The 16,487-nt window shown below is 41.4% G+C and overlaps 2 protein-coding genes across 7 annotated transcripts in view; one reads left to right on the top strand and one right to left on the bottom strand.

The window, feature by feature from the left end:
* ACIN1 (apoptotic chromatin condensation inducer 1) overlaps positions 1 to 13,470 on the bottom strand; it is a 30,084-nt gene extending 16,614 nt beyond the window's left edge. For all 4 annotated transcript variants that reach the window (XM_057721143.1, XM_057721146.1, XM_057721144.1 and 1 more), the window contains exons 1-8: positions 13,159 to 13,470; positions 11,682 to 11,747; positions 9,584 to 9,695; positions 9,045 to 9,164; positions 3,481 to 3,569; positions 1,326 to 2,579; positions 633 to 848; positions 15 to 130 (exon numbers count right to left, since the gene is read on the bottom strand). In XM_057721143.1, coding sequence (XP_057577126.1) covers positions 15 to 130; positions 633 to 848; positions 1,326 to 2,579; positions 3,481 to 3,569; positions 9,045 to 9,164; positions 9,584 to 9,695; positions 11,682 to 11,747; positions 13,159 to 13,470 — 2,285 coding nt within the window. The remainder of the gene's footprint in view (positions 1 to 14; positions 131 to 632; positions 849 to 1,325; positions 2,580 to 3,480; positions 3,570 to 9,044; positions 9,165 to 9,583; positions 9,696 to 11,681; positions 11,748 to 13,158) is intronic.
* C2H14orf119 (chromosome 2 C14orf119 homolog) lies at positions 13,210 to 16,350 on the top strand. Of its 3 annotated transcripts, none has more exons than XM_057721152.1 (2): positions 13,210 to 13,343; positions 15,211 to 16,350. In XM_057721152.1, the coding sequence occupies exon 2, from the start codon at positions 15,212 to 15,214 to the stop codon at positions 15,638 to 15,640; it is 429 nt and encodes a 142-aa protein (XP_057577135.1). In that variant the 5' UTR covers positions 13,210 to 13,343; position 15,211; the 3' UTR covers positions 15,641 to 16,350. The 3 variants fall into 3 exon arrangements, with proteins under 3 accessions (XP_057577135.1, XP_057577133.1, XP_057577134.1); XM_057721150.1 differs by lacking the exon at positions 13,210 to 13,343 and adding an exon at positions 13,454 to 13,806; XM_057721151.1 differs by lacking the exon at positions 13,210 to 13,343 and adding an exon at positions 13,816 to 13,998.
* The last annotated feature ends 137 nt before the right edge of the window (positions 16,351 to 16,487 follow it).

Below are 16,487 nucleotides of genomic sequence, written 5' to 3'. Positions count from 1 at the left end.
GAGATATCACTTACACAGTGTGATGAATCCTTTCTGATTCTGGTAGGTGAGAGGTCGGAGTCTCTGAGGTTTGCGGCTGCGTGGCAGCTGGTGGCTCTGCCTCTTCAGCTTCACACTTCTTTGGGCTCCCCTGTCAGGACAAACACAGCAAAACAAACATAGCAACGTACTTAAGTCTGCTTGGTTCCTCTTCTTTAATGTGGAGCTGGAAAAAGGCAGAGCTTGACATATACAGTACCAGCTCCACATGTGGCCCTATTTATCGTCATCATTTCATTTTAGGAAGTGGAATGGAATACTGCGTACAGAATTTCTATGCCAGCAATCATTTTATTAGAATTCTTCTTTGAGAGAACTGAGAAAAGGCTCCCTTTTGGGCAAAAAAAAAGGAGATGTTCTAAGGAAGAACTGACCTCGAGAGCCCCGAAAATAAGAACCCTGCTGCTCAGCCTCATGGAGAACTTTCATGAACCAGGGATTTGGAAATAAAAGTAGAATCTAACAGGCATCCGCAACCTTCTACATTTCTATTGAGCCTTATTCAGACTGCACGTTCAGTTTTATAGCTAAGACAAAAGGGAAAATCATGCCTAATCCTCGTCTCCCTCTAGGGAGGGGGCATAATACCCTACCCGCTCAGGCTGTAACCTCTGGGTCACATGCTTTTCAGTTGGCTCAGGTTGGCTTATACGCCTCACTCGGATAGAGCATGAGGTGGAAGTCCTCTCCTTTGGCTCAAGGACCTGCAGTTGTGGCAATGGTGGAGTTGCAACCTCCTGACCAGAAGAAGGATCTTTGGTTTCAGTGTAGCTGGTGCTGCTGTCCCTGGAGACTCCAGGGCTCAGAGACTAAAGAAATAAGACACATTAGGCAAATTATTTTATATGGCATACATTCAGTAGATCACTGAGTTTTCCAACTTAATACTTTGGATCTTATTATCCCTAGGTTTATTACTGTTTGAATTAGTAACCTCCCTGACTTCCTACATTATTCAACAAATCGTTTTATTAACTCTCTACTAAGTGCTGGGTACTGGGATACACACGTAAAAAGGCATGTCCATACCCTCAAGAAGTTTACAGTCTAGCAGAGGAAATGGGTAATGGATTCAGCTTTCTTTGCAATCAAAGAGAATCAAATTGAAAAAGGACCCCACTCAAGAATCAACTGAGTTGAAAATGAGACTCCAAAATGAGAAGAAAGTAATCACTGAACTGGGGACTAAAGGAAGCTTTTCTGCTGGAAATCATGATAGGTTCTCCAGGGGTTGAAAAACTGCAGTACAGACAGAACATCAATGCACCCAGGATTCTCCCACTTACTTTTCTGCTGTTGCTTGATGCTGAACGTGAACGAGAACGGGAGCGTGACCTGGACTCTGATGTTGACCTGGAGCCCATCTTGGATCTACCACGAGGGTTTGCATGAGTACGTGCCCGAGACACATCTCTCTGCTTGGATCTTGGAGGTGAGTGAGACTGAGAGCCTGAGCTGTCAGGAGAGCGAGACCTTGACCTAGAACTGGAGGATGAAGATGAGGAGGATCGGCTAGAGGATGAATCAGCTGACCGTTTCAATCTGTGGCTTGGGAGAGGGGTATGAGAAGCCCTCCTGCCTTCCTTCTGTTCCAAAGATTCCTCAGTGATCCCTTTGGTCAGAGCGAATTCCTCAATTTTTAGAGGGAGTGGTTGAGTGGATCTTTCTGATTCTGTCTCAAGACCCTTCTGGGTTGAGGATTCAGCTTGTGTGCTTTTCTGAACTAGAGGCAGGACACTCTCCTCTGGCACTTTCTCTACTGGAGATTCTACTTTGGTGTCTGCAGGACTTGACAAAGGAGACAGACCTCCCACCAACTGCACAGTATGCTGAGATAGTAATAGCTCCCTGGCCTCAGCATCTGTATTAGGAGGAGATAACTGAATGAGGACAGGAGGGGCTGGGCCTTCTATGGGTTCTGTTTCTTCTTCACTCTGGAGTTGTGTATTAGGTGGTGGAGAAGATGCTTCCTTGGTAAGTAAAGGTGGGGGAGTCTCCTCCTCACTAGCAGTTCGCTCTGGTTGTAGCACAACAGGGGCCTTCTCTAGATCTTCAGTCAATGGAGGAGGCGAAGGGGACTTGGATTTTCCCTCCAAGCCTTTTGAAAGTTTTCTTTCTCTTTCTTCTTCCTCAAGGGGAGAAGCTGTTTTCATCTCTTTCTCCTGCTGATGTCTGGCCAGATGACTTCTTCTGGCCTCTTCCTGGGACCTTGTAACTCTCCCTCCTCTCTCTAACCCCTCCTGTTCCTGGGATCTTATAGTTTGGGGTCTCTCATCCATCACCTCCTCCACTTTTACACTGGGTATCTCTTCCCCCTCTTCTTCCTTAAACTGTTTCAGGACTGGTGTATCCCTGGATTTTTGTCCCTCATCATCATCCTCCTCCTCTTCCTCCTCTTCTTCCTCTTCCTCCTCCTCTTCTTCTTCCTCCTCAGTTTTCAAATTTCTATCTGCTCTGACCCTCAGGTTTCTGGAAGATGTTTCTTGACCCTCTTCCTCCTCAGCAGCCTGGCTGCACTCAGAGAGTTTAGCTGCTCTTGCCTGAAAGAAAAAAATACTCAATGGTTCCAAGTATATTTGCTCACTATCAACAGAGGAGAAAAAGTTATCTCATAAGACACACATAGGACGAAGAAACTAAATGATATATGCTTTCAGCAACACAGAAAACAAATGTGACAAGAGACACACGTGACTAATATGGGCTCTTACAGGAATCAAAACAGAGTGACCAAAGCAATACAATAATGAAACTGCTAGTACTTCATTTGTTAGCTTCAAGCTTTAAAAATAAACTGAACATCTAGAACGTGTGTTTTGGTGGGGGAGGAGGGAGGCAGGATTCACCTATTATCAGTAAAAGTGGTCATTTTCAGCATATATTTAATTTTTTCCCATGGTTCCTTTTCCATAGTTGTAATTATACTATATATACACTTTTGTATTCTGTTCATTTAACACGGTATCATACAGCTTTAAGGTTTTCATTGAATAATGAATTGTATCTTTTCTAATAATGTGCTGCCTTAGGAATACAGACCAGCCTGCTAACTTTCACAACTGAGTTATTTTTTCATATATTTGTTTAGAAATCCAAAGGCCAGGGATTTCCCTGGTAGTCCAGTGGTTAAGACTCCACGTTTCCAATGCAGGGGGTGCGGGTTTGATCCCCGGTCACGGAACTAAGACCCCACACGTCTGAAAGCACAGCACCACCCCCGCCCCAAAAAAAAGGAAAAGAAAAGAAAGCCAAAGGCCAGAGCAGCTATAAATTAGAAAACAAACAACAAAAAAAATGAGAAAAATGATTAAGAGGAGAAAGAAGGTGACTGCACAGAAAGCTAGAGAGATACCAACCCTGAAATAGCTTGAGGAAAGAGAAGGAGATATCCAAGGCATTACCTAAAGAGGTGAAGGATGCTTTCAGAGGTAATTGAGTTACCTGTCTGACTCTGGATGATCGTCTTTCTCCTTTCCTTGGTTTCTCATCATCGGATTCACCTTTCTCTTCAGAAACAGAGGTGCTTTTTCCTATCAAATGAAAGAAAACCAAGTCAGACTCATAACATGAACATTCATTCGACTGTTTTTTTAAAATTCAATCAATCAAAGCACAGGAGCTGGTCAATACGTATCTGTATTAATTTCTCTGACTTCTATGTGGAAGAAAAGACTATATAAAGCCCTAAGGGTCAGGGTCATGTTGATAATTCCTGCTATGCACATCTGGAATGTTTTTAATATCTCAAAGCCAATCCACATATTACAAATAATTCAAATAAACATAAAATAACTACCAGGGGCTTCAAATTGTCTGGCAAAAGTACATTTGTTTCTATAAAATGATGTTTTTGTCACTGAATCAAAGCTCAAGACTTCACTGTGTTCAGTGTCCATTTTTTTGGATTGCCTATTGCCACCACTAGTTTTGACCAAAACATCATGATTAATATATTAGTTCGTAAAACAATAATCTCATATTATAAGTACTGAAGAGAAATGATTTTTAGGGTCCTAAAGTTCCTAAAAATTTCTTCACGCCAACTGAACAGGGCTTCAGAAATGGGCCCCCTCAATTATGTTTTATATACGGAGCACAAGGTGAGATTATTTTAAAGAAAAACAAATTCTACTATTAAATGAAAGCTTGTGGACTTCCCTGTAGTCCAGCAGTTACAAATCCATGCTTCTACTGCAGGGGGCATGGGTTTGATCCCTGGTCAGGGTAGATTCCCCATGCCGTGCGGCCAAAGAAAAGAAAATAAAAAAGAGAAAGCCTGCAAACCATCAGTTTAGGTCATTCCAAATAATAACTCCATGTAAAACTGCGAAAAATTTTCATTACATTCCATGAGGGAAGGTAACTGGGTAAATCACTTAAATAATTTGGGTCTCAATGTCTTGACTGAGAAAATGGAAGGGAGGGACTGGAAGATCTCTATGTTTCCTACCAGTACTAAAATATTACACAGAGTAGCCATGCAAATATTGATATGAACCAGTTTAGAAAACAGCCTAAAGATAATCATATTCCAGATATGTACAATACAGTACAAAAGGTTTAAATGATCCACAGAAACCTGTTCTACACTAACAGTACTTAAACTAGTGCAAATAAAGCAGATGGTGTGAGCTCTAACCCAAGGTCTTCTTATTTTATTGCAGCAATCTAAAAGGAACTAGCCTTTGCTTCTGTAACTAAAAGAAGAAAAGAAACTTACAAGATGAACTAGAAGACTGCACATATTTTATAAAACTTTACTCCATGATCACTTGATTAACAGGATCTTTGAATATATACCATTTAATATCTGGGTTAGAGCATAAAAGACTTGCATTATAGGTGTGTGTACAGGAACTATGGTTAGCATATTCAGTAACAGGTCAGATTCTTTTGCAAAGATTTAAAGAATAATCTGTAAGACATTAATAAATAAGGTGGTACCTATAATAATCAATAATTTCATAATTAAATGACTTGGCATAGGTTAAATTACAAAATGAGTAAAACCAAAAGAAAACCTTTTCCACGAATTTCAGGCAAAGCTTCTTTGTATGTATCAATATAAGGGAAAGAAGCTGATTTATTGTAGTTTAACAAAACAGGAAAAAAAAAAGGGCAGAGGGTGGAGGGAGGGATGAACAAGCAGAGCACAGAGAAGTTTTAGGGCAGAGAAAATACCCTAGTATGATACTTTAATGATGGATACATGTCATTATACATTTGTCCAAACCCACAGAATGTACAACATTAAGAGTGAACCCTAAGGTAAACTGCAGACTTCAGCTGATTATGATGTGTCAGTGTATGTTCACCCATTATAAGAAATGTACCATTCTGGTGCTGGGATGCTGATAATAAGAGAAGCTATGCATATGTGGGGGCAGAGGGCATATGAGAAATCTCTGTACTCTTCAATTTTGTTGTGAACCTAAAACTGCTCTAAAAAAGTGTTTAAAAAAAAAAATCACTATCCAGATGCTCAAGAATTAAAAAAAAAAAAAAAAAAAGGAAGAGAAAAAGTTAACTAGGGTTGAGGGAAGGTAACGATTCGAAAATTGCCGATATCTTAAGCTTATATATAGACAATGACCGGAAAATCATACACCAAAATATTAACTGTGGTTATTTTAGTTTGTGGGACTTATGATTTAAAAACCTGTTTAATGGACCTATATGGGAAAAGAATCTAAAAAAGAGTGGATATATATATGTGTAACAGAATCACTTTACTGTACACTTAACTTTACTGTACACCTGAAACACAACATTGTAAATCAACTATACACCAATAAAAACTAAAACAAACAAAAAAAAAAAATTAGGGAATTCCGTGGTGGCCTATTGATTGGTACTTGGTGCTTTCACTGCTGGGGGCCGGGTTCCATTCCTGGTTGGGGAACTAATAAGATCCCACAAGCTGTGCAGTGTGGCCAAATAAATTAATTACTTTAAAAAATAAAATTAAAAAACTCTGCTTTTTCTAGTTTTTCCAAAATTTTTCTAATAAATACACACTACTTTTTGTAGTAAGAAAACGAACATTTTTAAAATAATAAAATCCTATATCCTGGGGGGGAAACCTACAGGAGAGATTCTCCGATACACCTCAAATACTATAAACAGCTAAAATGATTAGGCCTAGCCATCCCAAGTACTTGCTTTTACCACTGCAAGTTCTATATAAGAAACATTCTCTTGGGGCTTCCTAGGTGGTGCAGTGGTTAAGAATCTGCCTGCCAATGCAGGGGACAAGGGTTCGATTCCTGCTCCAGGAAGATCCCACATGCCGTGGAGCAACTAAGCCTATGAGCCAACAACTATTGAGCCTGTGCTTTAGAGCCCGTGAGCCACAACTACTGAGCCCATGTGCTGCAACTACTTAAGCCCACGCACCTAGAGCCCATGCTCCGCAACAAGAGAAGCCACAGTAATGAGGAGCCCGTGCACCACAACGAAGAGTAGCCCCCACTCACTGCAACTAGAAAAAGCCTGCACGCAGCAATGAAGACCAAATGCAGCCATAAATAAATAAATAAATATTTTAAAAATAAGGACTTTTAATTAATTTAAAAACATAAGGACTTTTGTACACCCAGTCATGATCTAGAAGGGAATCCAGGCAATTTCTGATCCAGGGAGGACTTTATAAACCAATCCTTCCTTCCTGTTTGGGATTGTGACTACAGCACATTAATGGGAGATTGCTGGAATGTAAGCCAAAGATCTTGATTAACTATAATACTGAAAAACTATTCTTTCATTTAGTCATTCATATACTGAGTTGATCAACAGAACTAACAGGGGACTTTTAAAAAACCTAAGGTCTCAGGACTTACATTGTTTGAGATTCTTGCGGCAGGGCCCAGGAATTCATATTCTTTAAAACAAACAAACAAACAAAAACCTCAGGTGCCACTATTGATTACCAAAATATGTTACTAGGAACCTTAACCAAAATCTCACTAAACAAGAAACCCCAAACATCCAAAGCTAACAAGTAAGCTGGAATCCTAATAGTTTCCTGGTCTATGGCAAACTGACATTGTACATCAGAAAAAAATCTAATTTCTGGGTAAACTCCAGGCATTACTACCACTCCATTTAGGACCCTGACCAAATTTTGTGCCATATCTATAATGAAATTCATATTCTAGCCAAGATCAGAGGTAGAAAAGTTTATGGACAGAGTATACCAAAGAGGACACACAGCAATTGTTAGCTGTACTCTACAATTTACTACATTCATTTCTTGTTTATTTTTTACCTCTTTCCTTTCACCTGGTTTTTTCTGCCCTCCAGCAATTACAGCCATAGGCACAGTCCTGAAGACACAAAGCACTGAAGAGACTACTGGCCACCTTCTTCACTCTAAACCTTTATCTGCTTTTGAAACCTTATGTCTATTTCAGGACATTCCTCCTTTTCACTTCAAATTACATTTAGAACAGAGAGAGACTCTCTTTTTCAAGAAAGTTCCTTTTTCAAGAAAGTCATATTCCTACCAAGAATTTTCAATGATTCCTCCATTACCTTTAAAATTAAATCTCCCCTTCATTCCTATCTCTATGCCTTTGTTCCTTCCTAAAAATACCCTCTTGTCTTCTTTGTGCCAACTCAAATCCTATCTATTTCTAAGGCTCAGCTCAAATCCTACACCTTCTTCATGAGGCTCTCTCTAATCTCTCTAGTCCTCAGAGAATGTTTATTTAGTCTTTGGAATTCGGATGGTCCACGTGTCTGTACTGCTTCTATGTCACTTAAAACATACCACCCTCTATTATTGGTTTTATGTGCGACTGTCTTCTCTCTTTAGTAGATTTTACCATGTGCTGACTCCCCACATATGCTAGCACAGAGAGATGTATACAGCAGGAATTCAATACAAAATTTTTTGGCTTATTGTCATTTGAGAAGAAACACTGACAACTAATTTATAAAAGAGATTCCCCTTTCTTCCTGGCTTTATAATCAGGGGAAAAAAAGAATGCTAAGAGCAAAATGGATCAATTGATGGTTTGCTATTTTTATTTTGAAGAAAAAGAGGTCTCTAAAAGAAACTCTTTCTCTTCCATTATTAAATATCTCCTAAAAATCTCTTTTCGGGGAAGCATTCTATATTAACCAGAAGAGCTAGCAACTTCCATACATTCTAAAAGTATTAATTATGGAGGGATCACCTTCCCTTTGATCACTTACATTAATAATCATTCAAAATACTTGTTAATTTACACACTGGTTTATTTTATCTACCTACTATTCACATGTCTTATATACCTGTTCTCCTAAAGGCATACTGTTTTGACAGGTAGTTCCTAGAAGACAAAGGCTGCATTTACAGATTTTTGCTTGAGATACTATGCAAACGTGGGTGCTTAATATTTTTTAAAATATGAAAAAATTAATCTTGCCTGAACCAATTCCACATCCTGGGTCTGAGCTTCTTGTAATATGCCTACATAATATTCTGCACTGCCTCTCACAGCACACGGCATGACTCTAGTTAATTATGTAATAATCTGTTTAACGTCCATCTCCTCACTAGGCTACGTCTCATTATGGCAGAGACTTGTCTTTTTATCTACTATATTCCCGGTGCCTAGCACATGGCTGGCATACAAAAGGCACTCAATAAAAACTTGCCCATTTGGTGGGGGGGGTGGGGGGGTGACTGGATGTGTAACACACAATATATACAACTGGTGGAGAGATGAAAAAGAGTTGTGACTTTGCTAAATTCAGAGGCAGAGGAGGTTAAAGAGGTATACAGGGGAGAAGAAAAATCAGACTGCCTTATAAAATACTCTGAGAGCCTAACACAACATAGAGGTGAAAGCAGACTTCAAAAAGGACATAATTTCCATGAAAAACAGATGTCAAGTAACACTGTCACAGAATTGCCCTGGGACTTTAATGCAGGCTTAGCATGAAAGGAGGTGTAACTACCTCCCCCCACCAACTACCCAGGATTGACAAAACAGCGCATAGGGGAGGGAGATACGTACTGGGTGAATGTCTGCTGAGCTCCAGCTCTGGTCTCTCCAGGCTGCTCTGAAAGTCAGGAGGCAGCAGGGAAGCCACTCCCTCAGGATGGATCATCTCGTCCTCCGACTCAGCTGAAGCTTCTGCAAAGTAGATTGGGTCGGGGCAGGGAGGGAGTGAAGGGCTCAGCACGTGGGAATATGTAGAGGAGTGAAGGAGGTCAGGCAAAGTCACGGATACAGAGTATATACTAAAAAGAGCACTGTACATAGGGAATACCTCCCTAGGATTAGGCTCTAGTTCATCTAAAGAGTAGCTTAATTTACTTATAACTCTTCCTGTTGGCAGAAATCCTTTTCTAACAAGATAGTCAAATTAAGTGTCTTCTTCCCTGACAAAAGGTAAATTGTAACTCACTTGGCTCCATAAACTACCAGAGCAAATAAGTGGCAGTCTCAGCCTGACTTATATTCCTGAAACTGCCTAGTGAAATAGGCCCATCTACCCAGTGACAGGAATAAGAAGGAAGGACTCCTTGTAAGAAGAGACGGTCTAGGCTTACCTTCAAGTTCTGCAGCTTCTCGAGCTTCACGTTCCAGACGCTGCCTAAGCAGCTCCTGCTGCTTTTCCAGATACTGCTTTATGAAACTGTTCTGGCTCATTTCCTCGCCAATCTGTATAGAAGACATGGAAAAAGATAGTCTAGGAAAGCAAACCAGGAAAGGCAAGGTACGTAATTCCATGGAGCTAAGGACCATTCCTTATATCTGGACCCAAGAAAGATAGTGAAAATGTTAGAGGGCTCTTTTCTAAGCTACTCCTAAATTGAGGACAAAAATATGTAGCCCTCTGATTCATAAAGGATGGCAAAAAGAGGAACTGCACACATAATTTTTTATTTTAAACATTCAGTTCCCAGCCAAAGAGTGATGCACAAATAATTAAAAAATAAAAATTCCTATAAAATTATGCCTTTTTTAGTCTAAATTTTTAGATAATCTAAATTATATAATTTAAATTTTCCTTTTAATAATATCAAAAACTAAAGGGAAAAACTACTAGCTCATACTAATTCATCTTTTGTTGACACAAAAGATCAATCTCCACCTATCCAGGAAACATTTTATTAAACATCTCCAAAATTCAACTACTGGACTTAAAAGCCTGAAAGCAAAAGACTAAGAAAAGGGATTCAGCATTTAGACAGAGTTCTAACTCCATTTTCTTTAGGTGAGAGGAAATCTTTGGTAATAACATTTAAAATCCAGGAGCTGAATCTGTTTTCCCAATTTTTTTCTGCAACATAGACTCCCATGTCACTCTTCTGCCCTTCAGCTTTCTCTTCACAAGTCCTCCTCCCAAGAACCTTCTTGTTTAACAAGTCCTTTTAGAACTCCAGAAAAAGGAAAAAATCTGAATACTTTCTATGACATTAGGCATCTTTCCTAAGCATGGTAAATGTTTATTTTCACCTAAAATAGAGATGAGTCTCTTGGTAGTCAGTGGACACTGATGAAGTGGGGATTGCAATCATTAGAGAATATATGTATTTGTTGCAAAAATCCTATGTTAACGAAAGCAAAACTTCAAAGACAAAAATGTAATGGGCAAAAGGAATAGATTGGTTAACTGATTAACTTATGCTGCTTCTCATGTCTGTTAAAATACTTAACTAAATCTCTGCTAGCTAGTTAGATTATGATACTTCCAGCTTAACGAGCGTATAACAAGGGAGTAGGAAAGCTCTCTTGTTTTTCCACTGTATCTTGGGACTGCATCTAGTACTGGAGCTGCACACCACTGCACTAACAAAGACCTGGATTTTTCCTTTAAGTGCATGACACACTATAATGAAGGGATGTTAAAAGCTGAAAAGAATCTTAAGAGACCACACAGCCTAAGGCTTTTTTTTTAAACTGGAAATGAGTTCTTCCAAAGAAATCTTATGCAGAAACTCAATATACAAAGCAAACAGAAGTAGATCTAATCTAGTTTAAGAGTGGGAATGTGAACCCCTGCTTATTTGGGAAGAAATTTTCTCTAGGAAGCCTCCAAAAGCAGCTCCCCAAGATCCCAGCAGAGCAGTTATAAAACTATGGATCTAGTCCAACCTTTTCTCATCTTACACACAGGGAACTGAGGAAACCAAGGCCTCCAAAGGTAAAGTTTCTTGTCCTAAGTAACAGAGCAATTAATGATGTTCAGGAGTAACTGCATAGTTAGTATTGACACTAGTAATGGTGGATGATTTCCAGAGGACTGAATTCTTGGAAAATCTACGTCAATGCAAGAATTGTTCTTGATTAGCAAGTATTTTCCTCTACTGCCCTGCTGATTGTCTATTTCATATCTACATTCAAAGACATCAACTACTTTTCTCAAATCAATGTCAAACGACTCCGGACCACTGTATTCCACCTAATCAACTGGAGCCACATCTTCCTGCACATGCCATTTCAAGAATCAGAAATTAACTAAAAGCTCTTCTGATTCTTGAATTCTTTATTAGAATGCAACTGTCCTAGTATGAAAACATTTTCAACCCAGGGAACTTAGGAAAATATTGGTGAGAAATCAAGCATCAAATACACAACTTCATGTCTCTCCATGTCTCTGTGCATCCAAAGAGCTGACCCCTTCTAATGAACCTTCTTTCTTACCTGGGAATTTGGCTGGAATGCAGCATGGGGTGTTGAGTGTTTCTGTAAATTTTCTAGCATTAGAGCCTGGTATAGAGAAGGGCAAAAGTCAGAAGCCAGGAAAAAAAAAACAAAAAACAACCTCTTCTCCAATCTCTTCATCAAATGCAATGACTAACTATACACACTTAAACTGCACTTCTTTTCCAGGGACCTAAAAGCCCTTTACTAATACGGTTCTCATTCATCAGAAGATCCTTAAAGGTAGCCATGGTTACTGCTCCAAATGTACAGATGTACAATGTACAAATGCAGGCATATTGGGAAAATCTGGCTATGCAATAAAATCAGTGACAGTGATAGAACCAGTACTACAATCCCTATTATCTTCTGCACTTCTGACTAGTGTCCTTTTACTTCAAATACATGAAACCAACACGGTTTTGGCCTGACTGAATTACTTGGTCAGTTACCCAGGACTAGATCTACTTGAGCGAATTTGAATGGTTTCCAAAAGAGTGGCACCTAGATTTACCAAATTTATAAAAATTTTAAAGAGGAGACTATAGAACAAAATGACCACAGACTCTATAAACTGTGGTCTGATTCAATACACACACAAACACACACACACACACACACACACACACACACACACGCGCGCGAAACTGTCAACTTCAGTATAAGCAACGGTCTGCCAACTTAACCCTTGAGCCAACCCAGCCGGAATCTGTACTACTCTTCACGTATCCTAATTAACGCTAATTAACACCAAGAAATCCTCACCTTCCCTCCGTATACACCAAACCTATACACACCAATACATCCATCTACCTCTTGACAATCCCACCCTAATCAAAGCTATTCAAAACCCCCAACATATACCAGCCCGCTTCACCTCTCTCATCAATATTCACCAAACTCTTATCCACCCAAATTGATTCTGGACCACCTATAAATTATACACCCCTCCCTCACCAAGTCCCTTCAAATCAAGGTTTCTCTTTATCTCACCTCCTACTCTAGTCAAGCAGACATTTTTGTCCTACCCCGATTCTATTCTTTCGGATACCGATACCAACCCCATCAACCTCTCCGCCCAACTATACCCCTAACTCCGACCCAGCCCAACTCGCCCCCCTCAGGCCAGCAACGCCAGTGGTTGTAGTGGGATTTAACTCCTTCTGCAGCGCATGCGCCGAAACCACAGACACAAACAAGGAGGGGGTGGGGGAAGGAGGAAGGAGCTTAAGACACTCCGGGAGAGTAGCGCGCACCCTCCCATTTTGGGCTCGCGCCGCTACCGTTAAGGCGGGAACCGGCGCTATTTCTACTCCAGCGCGAGCCTCGCCAACCACCGTGCGCGCGGATCCGGAGGCTCGCACTGGCGGCCTGAGCGAGCTCGCGCCGAGCCCGGACACTGCGCCTGCGCCGCGGCAGAGACTCGGCTCTACCGGGTCCGCTCCCCTCCGACACCCCGGCAACGCCGTCTCCTCACCCCTTTGAGCCGCTTGACCAGGGCACTCTTCTGCCCGCTCTTGGCTAGGCCTCGCTGCTCCAGTGCGGCCTTCAGGTCGGTCACCCGCAGCGCCTGAAGAGGCTTCCCGTCCAGAGTCACCTCCTCCAGCTCCGCCATCTTGCGTGAGGTACTCGGGTCCGTCCCGACGGCTTCGGGCATCTTCGGTAATTTCCGCCAACGCCCTTCGAACGTGCGTAGTTGGCCCCGCCCACTTCTATAGTCAACCCCTCGATTACCACTCAGAACTCCCCGGGTTCCTCCGGAAGTGCTCGGGTGTTTCCGTCTCCACATCGGCACCAATTGGTTTTTGCCATCCTCCCAGCCGCTCCCCCTCCCTCATCCTGCTTTCAGAGCTCGGTTCTCTTCGTCTTACCGAGGCTGTGAATCGAATCTGTTCGGAAGCTCTCGCCTCTGGCATAGCCATAATCGGAATTATTCGGCTATCTCCGGACCTAAGGCTGAGGCGCTGAGGCGCTTGGGTGTTTGGGGCTGGTCCGACACCGGAAGTGCGTGGGATGCCGGGCTGGACCTCCTTAGGGTTTTCAGGAAACATGGAAACGGCGGCGATGGTTGGAGTCTGAGCACTCTTGTGACGGTCTCCGGGTGCCCTGTGAGAGGAAAGGGGAGGTAAGCGGGGTAGAAGTACCTCCCTGGGCCGGGTCAGACTCAGTGTTTACGGGCTACCCTTAATAGGGCCAGCCTCCCGCTTCCCTACGGGAACAGCTGCCGCCTCCCATCTTCCGAATCCCCGCCACTCCCATCTAAGGCTACGTTGCTCTTTGGGACCTCGGAATGCCAGGCTCTGTGGCCTCCAAAATGGCAAGTGGCAGCACCGTGTCTTTCGATCCAGCCTGTGAACTAATTCGTGATCATTGTACTTGAGCTTGCCGTGGAAGCCGTGTCGCAAGACTCGGGAAAAGTTATCCCTTTCCCCGAATAAGAGAATACAATTCCTTTAGGAGGAATTGCTTCTTGTAGGGCCATTGTGAAAAGGCAACCTCCCTGGACTCTTTTGGTACTGAACTGATGTTAATTGCTTCGGGGTTCCTTTCTTTGTCACTACAAATATTCCAACTTAGGGCAGAAGAAACACAAACAGTAAAATAGGTCGTAAACAAGTAGCCTTCTTTCATTGTTAGAGATACAAACAGTGGGATTTGAAAACTATTCAAGTTGGCTGATCTTCTATTTGCGTTAGTGATGCGATTCAATGGCAAGTCATCAATAGGTATTGCATTAAACATGAAGGAAAATTATTCAGACACAAATTGTCACACATCTACAGCAGTATAACACTTGTTAGATCCCTAAGTAAACAAACCAACTAGACTGTTTTTTCAGTACTGAACACTTGGCTTCTGTTTTTCTTACTTTGTTACCTTATTTTGGACAAGGCACCCTCACTAACTCTGCTCTTTAATTTTTCCTGGTGCTTTACAGGAAATATACTAATGGACTTAAGAAGTTCTTGGCATATTTCAGAGGCTACATGCGCATTGCAGAGAAGGCTCTTTCATCATATATGATGTTTTTCCCTTTTTTTCCCCTACTATTGATAGCTCTGGAATGATTAGCATCTAGACCCTGACCAGCTGCTTGGTAAATTAAAAAATGTGTACCTTTTTTCCATTTTAGGGAAGATGTGTTGGACCAATATTAATCATTGGTTTTTTTTCCTGTACTCAACCTGGAACATAGAATTAGGCAGGAAAAAATGAACAAGGGATGCTTCTTTATTTTTAGATTCTTTATAAGAATGATAGAGGGAGGCAGTGGTTGGGGAGGGTAATGGGTTTGAAAAAGAGAGAGGAAGGTTGGCAAATATGAAATGAAGTTATTCTTGAGTACCTTGTCTAAGGTAGTTAGATAATAACCTAAATAAAGAACCCTGTTGTTTTTCTGTAAACCAAATTGGTGAAAAGTAATTTTCTTTGTAGATGTTGATTAAGTGTGATAAGATTCCATGTTGTTGGGAAGCTTTATTTTGGTTACCCTATCCAGAGAGTATATAACAGTGCTTTTACGTTTCAGGATGCCACTGGAATCATCTTCCTCTTCGATGCCGCTATCCTTCCCTTCTCCCTTACCCTCAGTACCAGACAGTATTTCTGACTCTTCCCCTCCCCCAATGTCTTACATCACTTCCCAGGAGATGAAGTGTATTCTTCACTGGTTTGCCAGCTGGTCAGGTCCTCAGCGTGAACGTTTCCTACAGGACCTGGTAGCTAAGGCAGTACCAGGAAAATTGCAGCCACTGCTGGAAAGTCTGGAGCAGCTTAGTGTGTCTGGAGCACATCGACCACCTTGTATCTTTGAGTGCCAGCTGCGTCTTTGGGATCAGTGGTTTCGAGGTTGGGCTGAGCAAGAGCGCAATGAATTTGTCAGGCAGCTAGAGGTCAGTGAGCCAGACTTCGTGGCCAGGTTTTACCAAGCAGTGGCTGCTACAGCTGGTAAAGACTGACAGACATTAAAATCAAAGAAGATAAGAGCTAATGGAGCCGAGGCCACAACTTTACCGTGAGAACTGCGAATGTATCACTTAAAGGTCTGGAGATGGTGTCCCTATCAGCTGACTGAACTCACTGACCAGTACAGGCCTGGTGATTTCAACAGCTTATCAACTGGACTTCTAGTGTAAATAAGTAAATCCAGATCAGCAGACTGCCCGCAGCTTACTTCTTTCCAAGAGATGTCAAACCCTCAAGAATTTAAAGACTTCTTTTGCGACTATAATGGAAAGGAATCTACACATTATAACTCAAGCCTACTGCCAGCCCATGGGGGTGTAAAATAGAGCCCTTGTACTCCAGAAACAGGAGAGAAGGGCAATAAAAGGCCATGTTTTTATAATTTAGCTGGATTCAGATGGCTGATTTCACCACTGTTAGCAAATTCTGGCATAATTATGTGATATCCCAACTGCTGGCTTTCCTAGTGATGATTTAGTAAAATTATGGAAAAATCAGACGGAGGTAGCTACTTCTTCCACACTGATGTTTGTCTGAATCCAAGTCGCAATGACTTTTCTAAAATGTATGTGACATCCTTGGAGTTGGTAGCAGATGTTCCTATTCTATAAGTTTGCTTTGCAACAATATGGAAACAAGTGACATTCTTTACAGATTGAAGGGTTTATTTTTTGTATCAAAATAAATAATTTTCAGAACCATAGTTCTCTACCTTTTTTTGATCACAAGGCTAGTGTAATGTTGATATACAGAGAAAGAGGCATTCTGAGAAAAGTAGAACTTAACGTGTAGACAGTAGATTGACTTTGCATCCAGTTTCTCCTAAGAAATCATCTCTGC

Source organism: Hippopotamus amphibius, chromosome 2 (genome assembly GCF_030028045.1).
Source record: "Hippopotamus amphibius kiboko isolate mHipAmp2 chromosome 2, mHipAmp2.hap2, whole genome shotgun sequence".
Classification (NCBI taxonomy): Eukaryota; Metazoa; Chordata; class Mammalia; order Artiodactyla; family Hippopotamidae; genus Hippopotamus; species Hippopotamus amphibius.
This window is presented reverse-complemented; position numbering and strand designations above follow the sequence as displayed.

Excerpts from the sequence above, each read along its gene's own strand:
- C2H14orf119 (XM_057721152.1), top strand. The coding sequence starts at position 15,212 with ATGCCACTGGAATCATCTTCCTCTTCGATGCCGCTATCCTTCCCTTCT.